This window comes from Bufo gargarizans, chromosome 6 (genome assembly GCF_014858855.1).
Source record: "Bufo gargarizans isolate SCDJY-AF-19 chromosome 6, ASM1485885v1, whole genome shotgun sequence".
Lineage (NCBI taxonomy): Eukaryota > Metazoa > Chordata > Amphibia > Anura > Bufonidae > Bufo > Bufo gargarizans.
This window is the reverse complement of record NC_058085.1, coordinates 330,202,891-330,224,968: the sequence shown is the minus strand read 5'-3', so window position 1 is coordinate 330,224,968 and position 22,078 is coordinate 330,202,891. Positions and strand designations below refer to the sequence as shown.

Genomic DNA, 22,078 nt, shown 5'->3' with positions numbered 1-22,078 from the left:
CGGATGTGACCCCACTGTGCTACGGACTGGCTGTACCCTGGAGGGGCATGACTAAGCAGCTCCCTGGTTTTCGCTAGAGCCTATGATGGTGAGGATAGACTTTGCCGTTAGGGTAGTTGCCAGGTACCACTCCAGGGCAGTCCCAGAGTCAGTAGCAGCTGGTCCAGGCGAACCAGGAGGTACCTGCAAAGGTACCGACAGTACAGGCGTGGTTAGACAGGCAGGGTCGTTACCAGGAGCGACAAAGACAGGAACTGGAGGATGAGGCAGAGATGTAGACGAGAAAAGCAATGGATCAGGGCAGGCTGCACAGGAACGAAGTCAGACAATCCGGGTCGGCAACAGAAGGAGCGATGCAAGCAGGCAGGGATGAAACGAAGAGCATAGTCTAGGAACAAGGCACGTAGTCAGGAACACAATGGTAACAAGCTCAATTGCACAGGATAGGACCTTGACTCTGAGGTGCTTGAGTAGAGGGCTGAGCCACTTAATACCTCCAGGAGAACCAGGGTAGGTCAATGGAATCACCTGGCACAACACAGCCCCGTCCAAGGAGTGATGAAGCACAGATCATGATCACAGGTGAGCACGTGGCGGCGAGCAGAGGGGCAGCGTTGCACCGAGGACGCTGTTACATATCCAATATGTGGTCACAATGATCCTGGGTTGTCAGAGTGAACTACGCAGTACTACTTCTTAAATTATAGTACATGTTCACTTTTCATTCTTACAGGGATAGAGTTAAATGTTCAAATTCTGTCTGCTTGCATCTGCCACTAGTAGGAGGTAACCGCATATGGATTCAGCTGCCGTTCAAGCTGTAAAAATCAGTGTGCATTGAGCTCCACCTAGTGGCAGTTTCAGGCTATCCGAATATTAAAAGTAAGACTGACTATTGGGGCTTGTTCACATAACGGATCTCTATGGAGATTTTGCATTCAAATCCATTCTGAATATTCCACCTGTGGAGTCACTGTGGGTAGAAATACATGGAGGCAAAACAACAATACTAATAGGAGTTTATTATAAACTCCCTAATATACCAGAGTCCACAGAAAACTAAACAAGATAGAACGAGGCGGCAGATCATAATGAGGTTGTTATTATGGGGGACTTCAACTATCCAGATATAGACTGGGAAACTGAAACCTGTATATCTCATAAAGGAAACAGGTTCTTGGCAATAACCAAAGACAATTACCTTTCCCATCTGGTTCAGGACCCGACTAGAGGAACGGCCATACTGGACTTAGTACTAAACAATAGATCTGACAGAACAACAGATGTGCAGGTCGGGGGACACCTTCCAATTGTCATTCAAAACCGTATTTTTTCAGGGAGGAACAAAAATACCAAACTTCATAAAAGCTAAATTTAGCCAACTAAGAGAGGCCATAGGCCTACTAACTTGGGACAAAGTCCTCAAAAATAAATATACTGTCAAAAATTGGATATTTTTAAAAGCATCCTAAAATCTAATTGTGGGAATAAAAGGTTAAGGAACAAGAAAAAACTAATGTGAATAAATAGAAGTGCAAAGAAAGTAATAAATGACAAAAAGAAGACATTTAAATCACAAAAACAGGAGAAATTGACAACAAATGTGAACAGCGTGTATTTTTCTCTTTTTCTATGGAAATATGACAAGAAGCGCTTTTAGCGCAAATAGCACCAAATATGAACAGTGCCTATTTTTCTCGTATTGTACTGAACTGACAATAAATGTTTTTAGACCACATAACACTAAATGTGAACAGCGTCTATTTTTCTCGTACTGTACTATAATAGGGCACTAAACGCTTTCACCATATATACTGTAGCTGCAGAAGTGAACAGAGTATACAGTATATTTCTCTTTTTCCACAGATATAAGCTACTAAAGGCTTTTAAACATAACACTTGCACCCCTACAACAATTTGCTGGAATGACAGAGCTGTATAATGGCTATTTGGATTCCCAAATAATCTTTCCCTGCACTTGTAAATCATATTTTTTTCCCAATGATGTTTTCTGTATGACTCTCCCTAGCCCCTGCAATGTCACGATGCTGTGAAATGATTCCTCCCTATCCTTATCGTGCACTTATAAAGCGCTTTGTTTTTCACTATGTTTTCTTTATCACTCTCCCTAGCGCCTGAAACGTCTGTTCCTGCACTTAGATAATGTGAAATGATTCCTCCGTATCCTTATCGTGCACTTAGAAAACGCTTTTTTGTTTTTTTACAATGAGGTTATATTTCACTCTCTCTAGCACCTGCATAAACGTCTGTCCCTGAACAAAGTACAATGGTGAATGGCAGAATCTAAGATGGCCGCCGTATTTATAGGTCTGTTACATCACTGGGCTGGCTGGCTGCTGATTGGCTGCATGCATGGCATTATGGGTCATCCCGCCTTTCCAGAGTTCCTTGCCCCATGTCCTTACACGTGTAGCCGCCATTTTAGCCACCATTGTAGCCGCCATGTTAGGAAAAATTGTGATTCGTTACCACGAAGCGAGAGGAAATTCGCATTCGTTCAGAATTTTTCCTGAAATTCGGAACTAATTCGACTTCGTCCGCTTCGATTTGCTCATATCTACCTAAAATGTTCTTCAATTACTGTATATAAATGGTAAAAAGTATAAATCTGAAGGTGTCGGCCCTCTACAGAGTAATGAGGGGGGAGTTGCAGAGAGCGACGAGGAGACAGCAAAGCTATTAAATATTTTTTCCTCCACTGTATTGACTGAGGAAAAAAAAAAGTAAATTCCACATTAAAAGTGCCCTGTCTGACCCAGGAAGAAGTACAGCTGCATCTTAAAAAGATTAAAATAGACAAATCGCCAGTACCAGATGGCATACACTCCTGAATCCTAAGAGAATTAAGTAAGTAATGTCATAGCCAGACCCTTCTTTCTAATATTTTAGAACGCTATACTGACAGAGAGTGTTCCACAGGATTGGCACATAGCAAATGTAGTGCCAATATTAAAAAAGGGTCCAAAAACAGAGCCCAGAAACTATAGGCCGGTAAGTTGAACATCTGTCGTAGGGTAAACCGTTTGAAGGTTTTCTAAGAGATGCTAACTTGGAGTACCTCAATGAAAATAAGCAAATAATGCCATATCAGCATGGCTTCATGGGGGATCGGTCATGTCAAACTAATTTTATTCAGTTTCTATGAGGAGGAAAGTTCTAGACTTGACAGTGGCGAATCAATGGATGTCGTATATCTGGACTTTTTCAAAGCATTTGACACTGTACCACATAAAAGGTTAGTATATAAAATAAAAATTCTTGGACTGGGATAAAATGTCTGTATGTGGGTAAGTAACTGGCTCAGTGATAAAAAACAGAGGGGGGTTATTAATGGTACACACTCAGATTGGGTCACTGTCACTAGTCGAGTACCTCAGGGGTCAGTATTGGGCCCTATTCTCTTCAATATATTTATTAATAATCTTGTAGAAGGCTTGCACAGTAAAATATCAATTTTTGCAGATGACACCAAATTGTGTAATTTACACTGAAGGATAGATTGAAGGCTTGGGCAGAGAAGTGCCAGATGAGGTTTAACACTGACAAATGTAAGGTTATGTACATGGGAAGGAATAATGCAAGTCACCCGTACATATTAAATGGTAAAAACACTTGGTAACACTGACATGGAAAAGGACCTAGGAATTTTAGTGAACAGCAAACTAAGCTGTAGAAACCAGTATCAGACAGCTGCTGCCAAGGCCAATATGATAATGCTTGCATCAAAGGGGCATAGATGCCCGTGATGAGAACATAGTCATACCACTTTACAAATCGCTAGTCAGAACACACATGGAGTACTGTGTACAGTTCTGGGCTCCTGTGAACAAAGCAGACATAGCAGAGCTGGAGAGGGTCCAGAGGAGGGCAACTAGAGTAATAACTGGAATGGGTGGACTACAGTACCCTGAAAGATTATCAGAATTAGGGCTATTTACTTTAGAAAAAAGACGACTGAGGGGAGATCTAATAACTATGTATAAATATATCAGTGGTCAGTACAGAGCTCTCTCCCATCATCTATTTATCCCCAGGACTGTGACTGTGATGAGGGGACATCCTCTGCGTCTGGAGGAAAGAAGGTTTGTACACAAACATAAAAGAGAATTCTTTACGGTAAGAGCAGTGAGACTATGGAGCTCTCTGCCTGAGGAGGTGGTGATAATGAGTACAATAAAAGAATTCAAGAGGGGCCTGGATGTATTTCTGGAGTGTAATACTTTTACAGGCTATAACTACTAGAGAGGGGTCGTTAATCCAGGGAGTTATTCTGATTGCCTGATTGGAGGAGGGAAGGAATTTATCCCCCTAAAATTAGGAAAATTGGCTTCTACCTCACAGTTTTTTTTTGCCTTCCTCTGGATCAAGGCCGAACTGTATGGACAGATGTCTTTTTTCGGCCATATAAACTATGTCACTATTTTACTATGTATTGTCAATGGGAATCTTTGGGGCTGTTCATACGGCCGCTGATAATTATTTGTACGCAGATTTTCAACATGTCCCTCCTTGGTGGTTTCCACATGGAGACTGCTTGCAAACCATGGTAGGTCACAATGGGTTCATTGAATGGGGATTACGGACAAGCGACATTCAAAATGCATTTCTTCCTGTGCATATTTTGCCATGTGAAAGTGCCCCTAGAATGAAATCAACAGACTTCAGTGCCTAGGAATGTTTTGGCAAGGCCTGATTGCAGTGGCATGCTCTGCCTCTTTGGTACTATAGATTTGTCATGGATATCGGATGCTAAGGAATTTGCAATTTGTTTTGCAACTTGCAATTTTTTATTTTTTTTTTATGTAATTGCAGTAGTCTTTAGGGTACAACCACACGGTCAGGTTTACTGATGCAGGTTTGAATGCCAAAATCAGGAGTGGATCATAAAAGTAGAGAAAGTATAAAGGATGGACACAACTTCTCTTTTTTGAATTCTCTCCTGGTTTTGGCTTTCAAAACTGCATCAGAAAACCTGACCATGAGAAAATCATCTGCAATTTAGGACATTACCCAGTTTGGAGGCTTTAAGGTTCCAGTAGAAGGTTTTGCTCTCATCTACACAGAGGCAGCTGCTATATTGGCAGTCATCACATGGCCTCTCTTCCAACTCTGCAGATGGTATAAGTGTAGTCCTAACCTGTCAATAAGAAAACATACTCTGAAAATAAATTGAATTAGACTATAAACAGTTTATTATGCAACTTTTTATGGAGTTTAGAATTTGAGAGGTATATATATAATTAATAACACATACAGTACAGACCAAAAGTTTGGACACCTTCTCATTTAAAGAGTTTTCTTTATATATATGAAAATTGTAGATTCACACTGAAGGCATCAAAACTATCAATTAACACATGTAGAATTATATACATAACAAAAAAGTGTGAAACAACTGAAAATGTCATATTCTAGGTTCTTCAAAGTAGCCACCTTTTACTTTGATTACTGCTTTGCACACTCTTGGCATTCTCTTGATGAGCTTCAAGAGGTAGTCACCTGAAATAGACTTCCAACAGTCTTCAAGGAGTTCCCAGAGATGCTTAGCACTTGTTGGCCCTTTTGCCTTCACTCTGCGGTCCAGCTCACCCCAAACCATCTCAATTGGGTTCAGGTCCGGTGATTGTGGAGGCCAGGTCATCTGGCGCAGCACCCCATCACTCTCCTTTATGGTCAAATAGCCCTTACACAGCCTGGAGGTGTGTTTGGGGTCATTGTCCTGTTGAAAAATAAATGATGGTCCAACTAAACGCAAACCGGATGGAATAGCATGCCGCTGAAAGATGCTGTGGTAGCCATGCTGGTTCAGTATGCCTTCAATTTTGAATAAATCCCCAACAGTGTCACCAGCAAAGCACCCCCACACCATCACACCTCCTCCATTCTTCACGGTGGGAACCAGGCATGTAGAGTCCATCCGTTCACCTTTTCTGCGTCGCACAAAGACACGGTGGTTGGAACCAAAGATCTCAGATTTGGACTCATCAGACCAAAGCACAGATTTCCACTGGTCTAATGTCCATTCCTTGTGTTCTTTAGCCTAAACAAGTCTCTTCTGCTTGTTGCCTGTCCTTAGCAGTGGTTTCCTAGCAGATATTCTACCATGAAGGCCTGATTCACACAGTCTCCTCTTAACAGTTGTTCTAGAGATGTGTCTGCTGCTAGAACTCTGTGTGGCATTGACCTGGTCTCTAATCTGAGCTGCTGTTAACCTGCGATTTCTGAGGCTGGTGACTCGGATGAACTTATCCTCCGTAGCAGAGGTGACTCTTGGTCTTCCTTTCCTGGGGCGGTCCGCATGTGAGCCAGTTTCTTTGTAGCGCTTGATGGGTTTTGTGACTGCACTTGGGGACACTTTCAAAGTTTTCCCAATTTTTCGGACTGACTGACCTTCATTTCTTAAAGTAATGATGGCCACTTGTTTTTCTTTACTTAGCTGCTTTTTTCTTGCCATAATACAAATTTTAACAGTCTATTCAGTAGGACTGTGTATCCACCTGACTTCTCCACAACGCAACTGATGGTCCCAACCCCATTTATAAGGCAAGAAATCCCACTTATTAAACCTGACAGGGCACACCTGTGAAGTGAAAGCCATTTCAGGTGACTACCTCTTGAAGCTCATCAAGAGAATGCCAAGAGTGTGCAAAGCAGTAATCAAAGCAAAAGGTGGCTACTTTGAAGAACCTAGAATATGACATATTTTCAGTTGTTTCACACTTTTTTGTTATGTATATAATTCCACATGTGTTAATTGATAGTTTTGATGCCTTCAGTGTGAATCTACAATTTTCATAGTCATGAAAATAAAGAAAACTCTTTGAATAAGAAGGTGTGTCCAAACTTTTGGTCTGTACTGTACATTATCCCTGTACCATGACATTGCTGTGTGTTTATTATCCTGCAGTGTGACACATCACTGTTTGTTATCCCTGTACTGTGACATCACTGTGTTTATTATCCCTGTACTGTGACATCACTGTGTTTATTATCTCTGTACTGTGACATCCCTGTGTTTATTATCCCTGTACTGTGTCATCACTGTGTTTATTATCCCTGTACTGTGACATCACTGTGTTTATTATCCATGTGCTGTGACATCACTGTGTGTATTATCCCTGTACTGTGACATCACTGTGTTTATTATCCTGTACTGTGACATCACTGTGTTTATTATCCCTGTACTGTGACATCACTGTGTTTATTATCCTGTACTGTGTCATCACTGTGTTTATTATCTCTGTACTGTGTCATCACTGTGTTTATTATCCATGTACTGTGACATCACTGTGTTTATTATCCCTGTACTGTGACATCACTGTGTTTATTATCCCTGTACTGTGACATCACTGTGTGTATTATCCCTGTACTGTGTCATCACTGTGTTTATTATCTCTGTACTGTGACATCACTGTGTGTATTATCCCTGTACTGTGACATCACTGTGTTTATTATCCCTGTACTGTGTCATCACTGTGTTTATTATCTCTGTACTGTGACATCACTGTGTGTATTATCCCTGTACTGTGACATCACTGTGTTTATTATCCCTGTACTGTGACATCACTGTGTTTATTATCTCTGTACTGTGACATCACTGTGTGTATTATCCCTGTACTGTGACATCACTGTGTTTATTATCCCTGTACTGTGTCATCACTGTGTTTATTATCCATGTACTGTGTCATCACTGTGTTTATTATCCCTGTACTGTGACATCACTGTGTTTATTATCTCTGTACTGTGACATCACTGTGTGTATTATCCCTGTACTGTGACATCACTGTGTTTATTATCCATGTGCTGTGACATCACTGTGTTTATTATCCCTTTACTGTGACATCACTGTGTTTATTATCTCTGTACTGTGACATCACTGTGTGTATTATCCCTGTACTGTGACATCACTGTGTTTATTATCCCTGTACTGTGTCATCACTGTGTTTATTATCCATGTACTGTGTCATCACTGTGTGTATTATCCCTGTACTGTGACATCACTGTGTGTATTATCCCTGTACTGTGACATCACTGTGTTTATTATCCCTGTACTGTGTCATCACTGTGTTTATTATCCATGTACTGTGTCATCACTGTGTGTATTATCCCTGTACTGTGACATCACTGTGTTTATTATCCCTGTACTGTGACATTACTATGCTTATTATCTCCATATTGAAACATTACTGCATTTTCCCTATATATGATACCATTGTATTTGTTATCACTGTACCATGACATCACTATTTGTTAGAAATGTAAGGGGTTACCCCACTCCTGGCACCCGCATTGCTTCTGATTTCCGCACGGCTACCGCTGTATCTCTCCATCGTGCAGATCAAAACATCCAGGGAAGGGGGATCAGCCAATAGCAAGACGCGACGGGTATAAGCCTCACTAGCATCGCAGGTGACGCTAGGGAGGTTCGTTCTCGTCGCGGCCTGCTATTGGCTGCTCCCCCCATTTGATCCGCGTGACCTGGAGATGCAGCGACGGCCGTGCGGCGATCAGGAGCAATGCGGGTGCTGGGGAGCTGGGCAAGTATAACTTATATGAGGAGCCCAGGCATTAGGGGGGTCATTATAGGAGTTGGATAACCCCTTTAATGCCAAAAATATGCTCCCCAATGGAGCCTTAGGCATCTGTCTACTCCACCTGCCTCTCATCCTAGCCACATTCATGGCAATGCTCCTTCCAGCAGCATTTATAAACATTAAACCTGCTGCTTATTATTATATGACAGAACATGTTGGTTTTTACCTTTATACACTGTTTCAAATAGTTAAAAACTGTGGATTTAAGAGTGAAAGTTTCTCCTCTGATCACTGAATATGGCAAAGTGATGTCCACAAAGAAAGGTTGGAAAACTCGAAAAGGTACAGGAGAAGCAAGCCCAAAACCTCCAGGACCCGTACAAAAAGCCCCACCATGCCAGTCTGTGATGGTGTCAGGAGCTGTGTCATGGAGAATGCCAATCCCAGAGTCCCTAATCCAAGCAGATTGGAAAGAAATAACAGGAAATTATTCTTGTAGAAATAAGTAAAGGGCTAAAGTGTGTGAATTATTCTCAGGGGCATAAACAGAAATAATAGGGCTCCATAGTAGAGCTCAGTGTGGACTCCCCTCCCCCCCTGCACCAAGTTTTGTAATATGATGAAGGAAACACTCCCAGAGTTTTCATAGAGTGCAAAGTTTCGGACAATTACAAAACAAACACAAATACATAAACAAATAAATAATTGCAATATAAAGTCACTCTCTATCTCACCCATTTTACCTGAAGTGAAGCATGTTATTCATAAATATGGAGCTCATTCTGAACACCATTTTTCTCAATGTATTTGCACCATACAATGGGCATAAATACATGGATCAATATCCCCCATTCAGCTCCATACATTACACTTACATCTTACTCCACGTTTACATATGTCCAAAGTCACTTTTGGCTAAGTCAGATTTATTAATGGTCCTTTAATACTGTGATAAATGTGGTTTGACGGTAGCAGTTTATCCTTCAGTAAGTGGCATTACAAAAGTCTCACGTCTTTAATAAAAAGTTGCATGTTCTATTAAGAAGTCGCATAAGATAAACATGGTCCTCACTGGAGTAAAATTGCAAAATTTTTAGCGACTTTTTTAAATTGTCGCAATAGTAAATCTGTCTAGAGATTCATTTACACAAGAAAACACGCCCACTTTCAGAGAACTAGTGAGCATAGCGCAGAGCCAATAAAGTTTTAGTGATTGCGCAAAAATGTGCGACATTTTCACTCCATTATTTTGACTTGAGCTAATGATAAATCTGGCCCATAGTGTATTTGTAAAACTAATTGTCTGAAGCCACCACTAGGGGGCGCTCAGTGCATAGGAATTTATACAGTTACCAAGGAAGCTGTAAAATGTATTTTGTAGTGAACTCCTTCTAGTGGTGGCTGCATGACAATGCAGAGTTTTCACGTTGGGAACAGAAGGAGATCAGCGTCTGGGGCATGGAGTATGGGGTTATAATGTGCAGTGCACTACTGTACCCCTTTAACAAGTTATATGTGGGTGCTAGCCAGTCACAAAATTATTTGACATAGCAACAACATCAACCACCTCTAACAGTCTTCCTCTCAAGCGTTTGCACAGATATAGAGTTACAAGCAATTATTAGAAAGTCTGTCACAGTCTGTCAATTCCTTGTAGTTGCAACAAATGCCAATTTCCCCCAAATATTTGGTTAGGGTTAAAAAACTGAGGAATGTCTTTATTTCCTTCCCTGCAGTAGCCAAATAGTCGGATGAAGGTGCATTACCCAACAGCTTCCAGTTTCCAAATCCATGTTTCAGGGAAATAATGTCTTATCGCTGACTTCTGCTTTTTGCCAGGAATTTTGTGTGATGCATCTATAATCTTTTCATGCAGCACAGCATATTCAAAGCCTAAGGAAAATAATTATTGACAATGAGCAATTTAGAAAAATGACTGAAAAGAATGTAGGTAGCGGGAACTGTAGTTAATATGTCACGTAATGGACTCATGCAGGGGCCATATTCACTATGGATTCTGTAAAAATAAAACCCATGGACCAGATTAGAGATAAGTGAATTGGTTAAGAATTTGTTCCAGAAAGATCAGATGGTAAGAGACCCAATTTTTTAAAATTATTTATTTAATGAAAATCATAACAATACATACTATTTATTATACAGTAATACTGGGCATTACAATCACAAGTCATTATCGTTGCATAATACATCCCTATAAGTCATGATATGGTCACAGTGTGAGAACTGCAAAATAGAAAGGAAAAAGAAGAAAAAGCATAAACAGAAGAGAAAAAAGGAAAAGGAGTAGAAAATGAGAAAGGGAGTAGGAGGAAGTAGGAAATGGAGAAATGGTCGACCATTACCATATCTACTCTATATTCCACTTAAACCATTTCTAGCCAACATGACCATTTAAATAGTAGATTTTTCACGGGAAAGACCTCATTCTTAGGGCTCATGCACACGACCGTATGCCCTCGGAGAGTGGGCCATATGTCCCGTAGCGTCATACATCGTGCACACGGGAGCGCACAGCATCAAAGGTTACTATGATACTGTGCGCATCGGGCGGCTGCGGGACTACTGCCCTGCACTCATATAATCATATGAGTGCAGGACAACAGTTCCGCGGGCAGCCCGATGCGCACAGTATCATAGTAACCTACGATGCTGTGCGCTCCCGTGCGCACGATGTATGCCGCTCTGGGACATATGGCCCTCTCACGGACCATATGTCTCGGATGGCATACGGTCGTGTGCATGAGCCCTTAGGCTACATGCACATGACCTTTGTGTGTTTCACGGTCTGCAAATTGCGGATCCGCAAAACACGGATGGCGTCCGTGTGCATTCCGCAATTTGCGGAACGGCACAGACAGCCATTGATATAACTGCCTATTCTTGTCTACAAACCGAACAAGAATAGGACAGGTTAGATTTTTTTTGCGGACCACGGAACGGAGCAACGGATGCGGACAGCACACGGAGTGCTGTCTGCATCTTTTGTGGCTCCATTGAAGTGAATGGGTCCGCATCTAAGCCACAAAATCTGCGGACCAAAACAACGGTCATGTGCATGAGCCCTTATCCATAAATATTTCTATCTGATGGTAACTATTAACCTTTTGTATTAATTCTTCTTTTGCTGAAATTTTATGGCTTTTCCAGTTTTTAGCTATTAAAATCCTAGCTGCGGTTAATATCTTTTTAATCACCTATATATTTCTAGTAGAACTATTAAACCCAGATCTAACAAGGCTATCTCTGGTGTAGGAGGGCATAAACTCGATATTTATTCAAAAACATCCGACCAATATCGGGTCAGTTTAGGACATTGCCACCAGACCCAAATTTTGAGAGCGAAAGAATATATTGCACTAGAAATGGAACATGCACGCCAATACTCCTTCCAAACAGAAAAGAATACTGTGTCCCTGTGTTACGCTTTTCTGAATGATATGTGCAAGTCTTCTTCCAAAAGAAAAAAAAAAAAACAAGACAAAGCAAGTGTCTAAAGGGAAAATAACCCTAGTTAGCTGAGTGGTCTTTGTGGGGTTTTGGGGGTACTCTTTCCCATTAGGCCTAGTATGCATGTGTAGTATTGTAGTCCAGCTAACGCTGCTCTGTATTTCTGGGAAAATATATGCAAACTAGCATATCTTACTTCTGCTGGCATCAGAAAGCCTTAGTGTTCTTTTCTTTTTAGAAGGAAAGCAAATTTGCATACCTTTGGGTATCTGGGAAAGATAATCAAATTAGCTGTTTATCAACAAAAAACAAAAACAAAGAAGAAAAGAACAGTATGCCTGTCTGTGATGCACTCAGAACATATGCCAATTTGCATATTTGTTTCCCAGAAATGCAGAGCAGCATTGTATGTCAGTATAGGTTGGCACTCTTTCCTATTGGTAGTTCACTATTTATTCAAACAAAGCTTTGGTATTATTACTAGTGATGATCGAGCACCAAAGTATTCAGGTGTTCGGGCCGAACACATTGCTATATTCGTGTGCTCGGCCGAGCACCTGAGTATAATGGAAGTCAATGGGAGACAACCAGGCACCCCCTGAGGGTAGGGTGCCTGGTCCATTGTAAAAGGTCAGAAAGTGACAGGAACACCACCGAAATGGATCAGGAACAGCATGGGGACGATGTCTGGATGCATCTTGGACTCCTAAGACGCTGCTGGCCCGTCCGGACCGCATACATTTTTTTTTATTTTTTTTTATTAAGTCACAGTGCACAGTAAAAACACACAGGCAGCCAGGCCCGACCGCCCGCTTGCCCAGTGTAGTGGGCGGGGCGTGGGCGGTCCGCGGCTCGGGCCTGGCTGGGGGGAAGGCAAGGAGGAGTAGTCAGGTCAGGACTGGAGGCTGAAGCAGGCGGGCCTGGGGCTGACTGCCGCACGAGCAGAAGAGGTAGGTAACTAGAGGGAGGAGGAGGCGGACTCAGGCGGTGAAGGGGGCGGGGCCGAACTGTGGAGGGGGCGGGGCCGAGCCGGGCCGAGCCAGGCCGTGTAGGGGGGGGGGGTTACCTGTTGTGGAGGGACTAGGGAGGGAGAGGGAGTGCTGCTGCACTGGCGCCAGTCAGATTAGCGCTATCTCTATTTGAGTCGCTCTGTCACTGACCTGACATCAGTGACATCAGCATGACAGTGACCAGCAACAGGACGGCCCGATGTGGGCGGAGCTATAATAGCCCCCACCCCCTTTTCTGCCCGCGATTCCTGCTGCCTGAAGTTGAACCTTCCCTGCCCAGCATGCTGAACACCAGTTGGATTGCCACAACTGCACCAGTGATGTGAGTGACAGGGGAACTGGGGTTATATTCAGCTTTCCCAGACTGTGCACATGTGACCTGCAGTACAGTAGGAAAGCTGGGTGAATTATATCATGAGATGTCATCCAGCTTCCCTGCTATCCTGCATGGCACAAGTGCAGAGGCATTAGAGTATGGGGGAGAGGCACAGAAGGAAAGCTGGGTGTCTATATATGTGTATTGTATATGTGTGCGTCCATGTATGTGGTGACTGTGTGTATAAGTGTGCCCCTGTATGTGAATAGTATGTGTATGAGTGCGTCCATGTATGTGGAGAGTGTGTGTATGAGTGCATCCATGTATGTGGAGAGTGTGTGTATAAGTGTGCCCCTGTATGTGAAGAGTATGTGCATGACTGCGTCCGTGTATGTGAAGAGTATGTGCATGAATGCGTCCATGTATGTGGAGAGTATGTGTAGGAGTGCATCTATGTATATGGAGAGTGTTTCTATCACTGCGTCTGTGTATGTGGAGAGTGCGTGTATGACTGCGTCCGTGTATGTGGAGAGTGCGTGTATGACTGCGTCCATGTATGTGGAGAGTGCGTGTATGACTGCGTCCATGTATGTGGAGAGTGCGTGTATGACTGCGTCCATGTATGTGGAGAGTGCGTGTATGACTGCGTCCATGTATGTGGAGAGTGCGTATATGACTGCGTCCATGTATGTGAAGAGTGCGTGTATGAGTGCGTCCATGTATGAGGAGAGTGCGTGTATGAGTGCGTCCATGTATGAGGAGAGTGCGTGTATGACTGCGTCCATGTATGTGGAGAGTGCGTGTATGACTGCGTCCATGTATGTGGAGAGTGCGTGTATGACTGCGTCCATGTATGTGGAGAGTGCGTGTATGACTGCGTCCATGTATGTGGAGAATGTGTGTATGACTGCGTCCATGTATGTGGAGAGTGCGTGTATGACTGCGTCCATGTATGTGGAGAGTGCGTGTATGACTGCGTCCATGTATGTGGAGAGTGTGTGTATGACTGCGTCCATGTATGTGGAGAGTGCGTGTATGACTGCGTCCATGTATGTGGAGAGTGCGTGTATGACTGCGTCCGTGTATGTGGAGAGTGTGTGTATGACTGCGTCCATGTATGTGGAGAGTGTGTGTATGACTGCGTCCATGTATGTGGAGAGTGTGTGTATGACTGCGTCCGTGTATGTGGTATGAAAGGTACAGAGGCTAAAATACTTGTGGATATGTAAAGGTAAATCAGACATGTCTATTACAATTGCAGCGCAGGTTTTAAAGGGGTTGAGTTGAATATAAACTCCGTCAGGAACTGGAAATGTCAAAAAACAGTCGTGCTAAAAATGACAGTAAATACAGTAAATAAAAAGTCTTTGTGAAGAAGTGTGTGTGGGGGGCCCCGTACAAAAATTTGCTATGGGGCCCAGTCAGTTCTAGTTACGCCTCTGGCAAGAGGTACTCCGAAACAGCCTGCATATCACATAAAGGAGGGCCTCATTCACATTGTGGTACAATTGTTCGGGTAGTGGGACTCCTACACTCATAAAGCCTATGCACTAAGTGAAAGGGCTGCCAAAAATTACAAGGAATTACAAGGGCTGCCAAAACACCCTTTGTTACATATAAAGGAGGGCATCATACACACCCTTGAAAAATTATGATTGATAGCCTGCTGGCGACCCTCAAAAACATTAGGAGCAAGGGCCTGCTGATCTGACCATCTAAAACCTTAGGGGCGAGGGCCTGCTGCCGCATTTGTGACTCTAGATAACCTCTGGGTGATTGCACGTCCCCGTGACGGCGACAAGCCATTTGGATGTCTGCCCTATCAACTTTCGATGTTCTTTTCTGCGCCTACCATGGTGATTACGGGTAACGGGGAATGAGGGTTCGATGCCGGAGAGGGAGCTTGAGAAAGGGATACCACATCCAAGGGAGGTCAATGGCTGAAATCTGATTGGCTGTTGTTGCCTTGTCCCTTTTTTTCCCTAATTGTGAACCACCCAGAGAGGGTGGGTCAAGTTATTAAAGCACAAGCATTTAAGGAAGGCAGCAGGCGCGCGACAATTACCCACTCCCGACTCGGGGAGGTAGTGATGATAAATAACAATACAGCACTCCTTGGCGGCCCAGTTTTTGGAATGAGTACACTTTCCGTTAACGAGGATCTATTGGAGGGCAAGTCTGGTGCCAGCAGCCAACCTGCTCCCGGCCTACACAACGTTCACCCACTGTGCCATCGTGGTGAGGATTGTGTTGACCAGACTCTTGGCTACTGAGACTGGACTTGTAGGTGAGGGCCTGCTGCCGCTTTCTTGACTCTAGATAACTTCTAGGCGATCGCATGTTCCCGTGACGGCGACGATCCATTTGGATGTCTGCCCTATCAACTTTGGAGCAATTTTTCAACAAGGACCTTCTGGTATAGCACTGTTTTGTCCTCTTCACTAGAGGAATGAGAGATGAGAAGTTCTCTTTGTAGCGGGGGTCGAGAAGGGTGAACAACCAGTAATATGTGTTCTCTAAAATGCATATAACGCGAGGGTCGCGGCACACATGAAGTCAGCCATGTGTGCCAGAGTACCAACAGGCAAGACTTCGCTGTCGTCATCAGAAGGTGAGCTGACCCTGTAAAAGATTTTAGGTGAGGGCCTGCAGTTGAGTTGACCATGTAAAACATTATATGCGAGGGCCTGCTGCTGAGCTGACCCTCTAAAACATTAGTGGCTAGGGCCTGCTGGTGTGCTGACCCTGTAAAACATTATATGCGAGTGCCTGCTGGTGAGCTGACGCTCTAAAACATTATATGCGAGTGCCTGCTGGTGAGCTGATGCTCTAAAACAGGGATGCTCAACTTGCAGCCCTCCAGCTGTTGTAAAACTACCACACCCATCATGCACTGATGTAGGCTGATAGCTGTAGGCTGCCCAGGCATGATGGGAGTTGTAGTTTTAGAACAGCTGGAGGGCCGCAGTTTGAGCATCCCTGCTCTAAAACATTATATGCGAGTGCCTGCTGGTAAGCTGACACTCTAAAATATTATTTATGGGAGAGGCTTAGACTGTGATGAGGGGGGACGCGCTTCCCCTGACCTAGCTGGCTGTGTTATGCCGGACGCCAGGAGCGAGGGTAACCCTAGTAGTGGGCGTACCCTAAGGGGAGTGTTTGAGAACAGGGGAGGTGGGTGGGTATGAACAGAAGCGCCCTGAGAAGCTGGGGGCTGGAGCTTAAGAAGGTAAGATGCCCCTCCCACAAATTCAGGCTGACTTTTCAGCCTTCTACTTATGGGAGAGGCTTAGACTGTGATGAGGGGGGAAGCGCTTCCCCTGACCTAGCTGGCTGTGTTGTGCCGGAAGCCAGGAGCGAGGGTAAGCCTAGTAGTGGGCAAAAATAGACGAGGAGAGCAGAGTAGTGTCTAAAAGCCTTTAATTCCTCTCAGAGAGCAAGGTTACAGAACGCCTGGGAAATCTCTACGTTCGGGTTCGGGATGTACCTTGTGAAGCAAGAAGAGCGCCAACGACCCATGCATTTAATCACGTGCGCCGGGACCCCATTTTTTGATGCTGAGGACGCGGCCCCGATTCGGAGCGAGTGTCCTGTGATGGCCAGCGGGTTATAACCGAGACCTGAGGCCAGCGTTCTGATGTGGGACACGAACTGGACTGACGTCAGGTACCCACCACGCCAAGGAAGCAGCGGGCCATCTAGAGGGGCATCTTGCAACAGGGCTAACAATTGGCGGAGGACCATGACCGGGCACCAATCGTTCGAGGTTTTAAAAAACCTGACCTCCGAGGGAGGCCCATGCTGATTGGCCTTCGTGAAAGGGAGCCAGAGGACGAAATGGTCATGGGCCCAGGACAATTGCCGCACCTGCAACCCCTGACGTTTAGTGGAGGTGCTGGTAAACTCACCTGGCCTGAGGAACCCGTAAAACCCAAGGTACATGGCTGCCTTAATAATTAAACTAGAAGAGTGCCCAAAAGGAAGTCCATCCAGCGCGGACGACAATCTCCTAAACATCTCGCCGGAGACAGGCTGCCTGCGGGTGGGAGGGGCATCCCCGCACTTCTGGATCCCCCTAAGGGCCGCTTTAACTGCCTGCACTGAAAAAATAGAACCTCCATTCGGGTTCTGAAGCATGGCGCAGTGCTGTATCCCCGCTAGGTACAGCTTGATGGTGTTAAATGACAGCCTGAGATTGCGGTGACAGTGGGCTATGAATGCCAGGGTGTAGGAGACATCGTCCAAACCACCTTGCGGGTGGGACCTGGCAAAACCTTCGTAAACCTTGACGCCGGCTTGGTAGTTCCTGACGGTATTGGAGGAGAGGGAATGCTGAACCAGGTTTCTGGCATGAGCAAGGAGGGACTCTAGTCCATCACTAGAGACTGGAAGACCGGAAGGGGGAACCCCGCTCCTGGCAGCACCTGAAAAAAGAGGGGGAAATTAAATCGGGACAGGGCATCTGCCGCCACGTTCTCGGCCCCCGGGATGTGGCTGCAGAACACGTGGAAATTATAAGTGAGAGAGAGCCAAACCAGTCTGCGCAGTAGGGACATGATCCTGGGGGATTTAGCCCGACCTCTCGTGATGATGTCCACCAACGCTTGGTTATCGGTGATGAACATCACCGGTGTGTTTGCCCACCGATGACCCCACACTTGGGCCGCCGCCACAATGGGGTAAAGCTCCAGGAGGGAAGATGAGCTCAGATTTTCGGCGACTGACCGGATTTCTACGGGCCACTGGCCAGCCGTCCAATGGGACCCAAAAATAGCGGCATACCCCCGGGACGCAGTAGCGTCCGAGAAAACGGTGGGGTATGACGGTGCCCATGACGGTACGAAAAGAGAGATCCCGTTCCATGAGGATAGGAACAGGGACCACATGGCCAAGTCCGCCCTGGCATGGCTGTCCAAGTGGACGATGCTGCTCTGGCTAGGAGCCGAAGGCAACAGCTGGAGCAACCTGGAGGTGAAAGCCCTGCCCTGGGGCATAATTCTGGAGGCGAAGTTGAAACGCCCCAGCAGGGATTGGAGCTCCACCCTGGACAGATAGCCCACGGACATGGCGTGGGAAATTGCCGCACGGCAACTCGCCAGTTTTTCCTCCGGGAGGCTGGCCTCCATCCGGATGGAATCCAGGGTGACGCCGAGGAACGTCACCCTATGGGCGGGGCCCTCAGTTTTTGCGTGGGCTATCGGGACCTGCAGGCTGGAAAAAATTTGGAGAAGAGTAGCCAGGTTGCCCGACCAAGAAGTCATCGAGGTAGTGGATGACCGTGGGTAATCCGCCATGGTGGACGAGGATCCAGTGCAGGGCCTTGGCAAATTGGTCGAACAACCACGGGCTACTCTTTGACCCAAACATGAGCCTGTTCGCGAAATAATAGCGATTGGCCCATCTAAGCCCTTAGTAACCCCATAAGTGTGGTTTAACGGGGAGGAGCTTGAAGGCGTCCGAGATGTCCGCCTTTGCCAACTAGTGATGAGCGGCAGGTGCCATATTCGATTTCGACGAAATTCGCGAATATTCGATAGAATATTCGTTTTATATTCGTCGAAATCGAATATTCGTCATTATTCTTGTTATCGCGATTAATATGCGATTTAAATAATCGAATTTCGATTTTAACTTAAAGGCTACTCTCCTATTGAAATAGCAATGCGATTATTTCAAGTTATAATAATCGAATTTCGATTTTAACTTAGCACTGCTATATTCCATATTCGTTAATTCTAGCCTAATATGGAATATAGCAGTGCTAAGTTAAAATCGAAATTCGATTATTATAACTTGAATTAATCGAATTGCGATTTCAACTTGGACCTGGTTTACTATGGTTGGCTTGGTAGAATTAGCGAATATGACGAATATATTCGTTATATTCCACAAAACGAATATGGCGAATGTATTCGTTATATTCCACAAAACGAAGATAACGAAATATTCTCCATCCATTCTACCTATTCATCAACTTCACTAATTCTAGCAATCATATAGGAAAGTTTACTATAGAGACAGCTAAGTTTAATTCACTATGCGATTATATGACTGCTTTTTAAAAAAACAAACAAATGGAATAATTATAATACCTGATAATTATTATAATTATTCTATTTATAAAAAAAAAGCAAAGTAATATAATCGCATAGCGAATTAAACTTAGCTGTCTCTATAGTAAACTTTCCTATATGATTGCTAGAATTAGCGAAGTTGATGAATAGGTAGCTAAAACGAAGATGCAGAATACTTCGTTATCTTCGTTTTGTGGAATATGACGAATACATTCGTTATCTTCGTTTTGTGGAATATAACGAATATATTCGTCATATTCGCTAATTCTACCAAGCCATTGAAGCCAACCATAGTAAACCAGGTCCAAGTTGAAATCGCCATGCGATTAATATAACTCGAAGTAATCACATGGCGATTTCAACTAGGTAATTACATTCCTCCGCTCCCACACTCCTTCATCCAGCATAGGGCTGCTTCCCCAGGCTGTCAATCCAAGTCACCTCCCCCTCCTAACCCTACTATCCACAGCAAAGACAAAGACTTATATACTACCGGCCAGGAGCGTACATAAAAATCACTGGGCCCCATAGCAGGAATCTAAATTGGGCTCCATTCCCCTTTAATAGCCCCTCCCTTTGTTCCATGAACTATTCTTGCTGCTGCGTTTTATAATTTATGCCATCAGGGCCGGATTGGGATTACAAAACAGCCCTGGCACACAAAAGAGGTATAATAGATGCAGTGTGTACAGATGTATATTATATACAGCAGTGTACAGTTATATGAGGTACGCGGTATAATATATGCAGTGTGTACAGGTATATAGTATATTCCCTAGTGTTCTGATATGTGAGGTACAGGGTATAATATATGCAGTGTGTACAGGTATATAGTATATACAGCAGTGTTCTGATATGTGAGGTACGGGGTATAATATATGCAGTGTATACAGTATATACAGTAGTGTAATATGTGAGGTATAATAGATGCAGTGTGTACAGGTATATAGTAAATACAGCAGTGTATTGACACCTCGTACCTCACATATCAGTACACCGCTGTATATACTATATATCTGTACACACAGCATCTATTATACCTCATACCTCACATATCAGTACACTGCTGTATATACTATATATCTGTACACACTGCATCTATTATACCTCGTACCTCACATATATAGTATATACAGCAGTGTACTGATATCTGTACACACAGCATCTATTATACCTTGTACCTCACATATCAGTGCACTGCGGTATATACTATATATCTGTACATATTGCATGTATAATACTGTGTAATATATGCAGTGTGTGTATGTGTGTGTGTGTATATATATACACACACACACACACACACACACATAGCAGTGTATTGATGTGAGACATAGAAGGTATAATACTGTAGATGCAGTGTTTACAGATATATGTGGTCAGTTATACATTATGGTCACTGTGTGTGTGAGGTACATGAGGTAGTAGTGGTCACTGTAACTGTCTGAAGTATTATATATGAGTGAGCAATGAGTAAAAACAGGGCATGGAGGGGGGGGGGGGGTAAATGATGAAAAGTGGAGGACCTCCTCTTACCACTCCAGTCCAGTCTGTATGAATTAACGCAGAGCTGATTGTGAACTTCTAATACTTGCTGTTAGGGGTTGAAGGACCTGGGATGATGTCATCACAGGTCCTGGCAGATACACCTTTGAAACCTAGGAACTACACCATTTTTGGTGCAGTTCCTTTGCTAGATTCTGCAGGACCTGTGATGTTGAATATGATGTCATCACAGGTCCTGGCAGATGCACTGTTCTAACCTGGGAACTACACTTTACACTGTGCAGTTCCCTTACAGGACCTCTGATGACATCATCAAAGGTCCTTTAGCTTTAGAAAGATAAATAGGAGCAATTAGGGGGCGGGGCCTCTCCTCCACTTCGGCCCCGTCTGCCTATATGGTAGGTAGCCACTGCCTAGGGGGAGGAGACTCAAGGGAGGGTAGGGCTGGCAGCAGGGAAACTCAACACTGGGGGGGCGGGCCCCGGGCCGGCCGCCCGGGTTATACAGGCACAGTACTACTGCAGGGCGGGTCCACAGGCGGCCGGGCCCCCTGGAGTGCCGGGCCCGGTCGCAAGTGCGACCCCTGCGACCCCTGTATGTACGCCACTGATTGTTAATACAGTATTTATATTATATATAAATTTACATATAGTATAATATGAGGTATGGTGATTTAGATATAATGTATTGTACAGTATAATGGACATATATAGATATAGATAGATAGTAAGATAGATAACCTCTGTATTAAAAAATAATTATACAATATTACACTAATTATACTATATGTAAATTTATATATAATATAAATATATAAAATATATTTATATATAATAAATCAATATAGCAGCAACGCTGTATATATTGGTCTATTTTTGCCTGTAAACTTTTGGTGTATTTTAAAACTCACCCAGCGCTGGAGCTGTATTAATTAATTTATTTTAGTTTTTCATGTAACAATATTATTTGTTTTAATGGTGTCAGTGTTAACATCATAATTCATATTAGGTTTCCATTGCGCAATTGTGGAGAAAGAGATCCAACATTAAGAATAGCAAGAATAGGTATGGGAATTGTCCTGGCAGAATGGAAGGGGGGGGGGGGGGTCGGGGGGGGATTGCCGTCAAGGAGGAAATGTTCAAAAGGCTT

The 22,078-nt window shown here is 44.0% G+C and overlaps 1 protein-coding gene across 1 annotated transcript in view; it reads right to left on the bottom strand.

Moving 5' to 3' along the window:
* Positions 1-22,078, bottom strand: part of LOC122939886 (alpha-2-macroglobulin-like) — a 277,231-nt gene that overhangs the window by 66,323 nt on the left and 188,830 nt on the right. The window contains exons 18-20 of the mRNA XM_044296073.1: positions 10,322-10,448; positions 8,782-9,007; positions 5,032-5,158 (exon numbers count right to left, since the gene is read on the bottom strand). Of these exons, the coding sequence (XP_044152008.1) occupies positions 5,032-5,158; positions 8,782-9,007; positions 10,322-10,448 (480 nt within the window). The remainder of the gene's footprint in view (positions 1-5,031; positions 5,159-8,781; positions 9,008-10,321; positions 10,449-22,078) is intronic.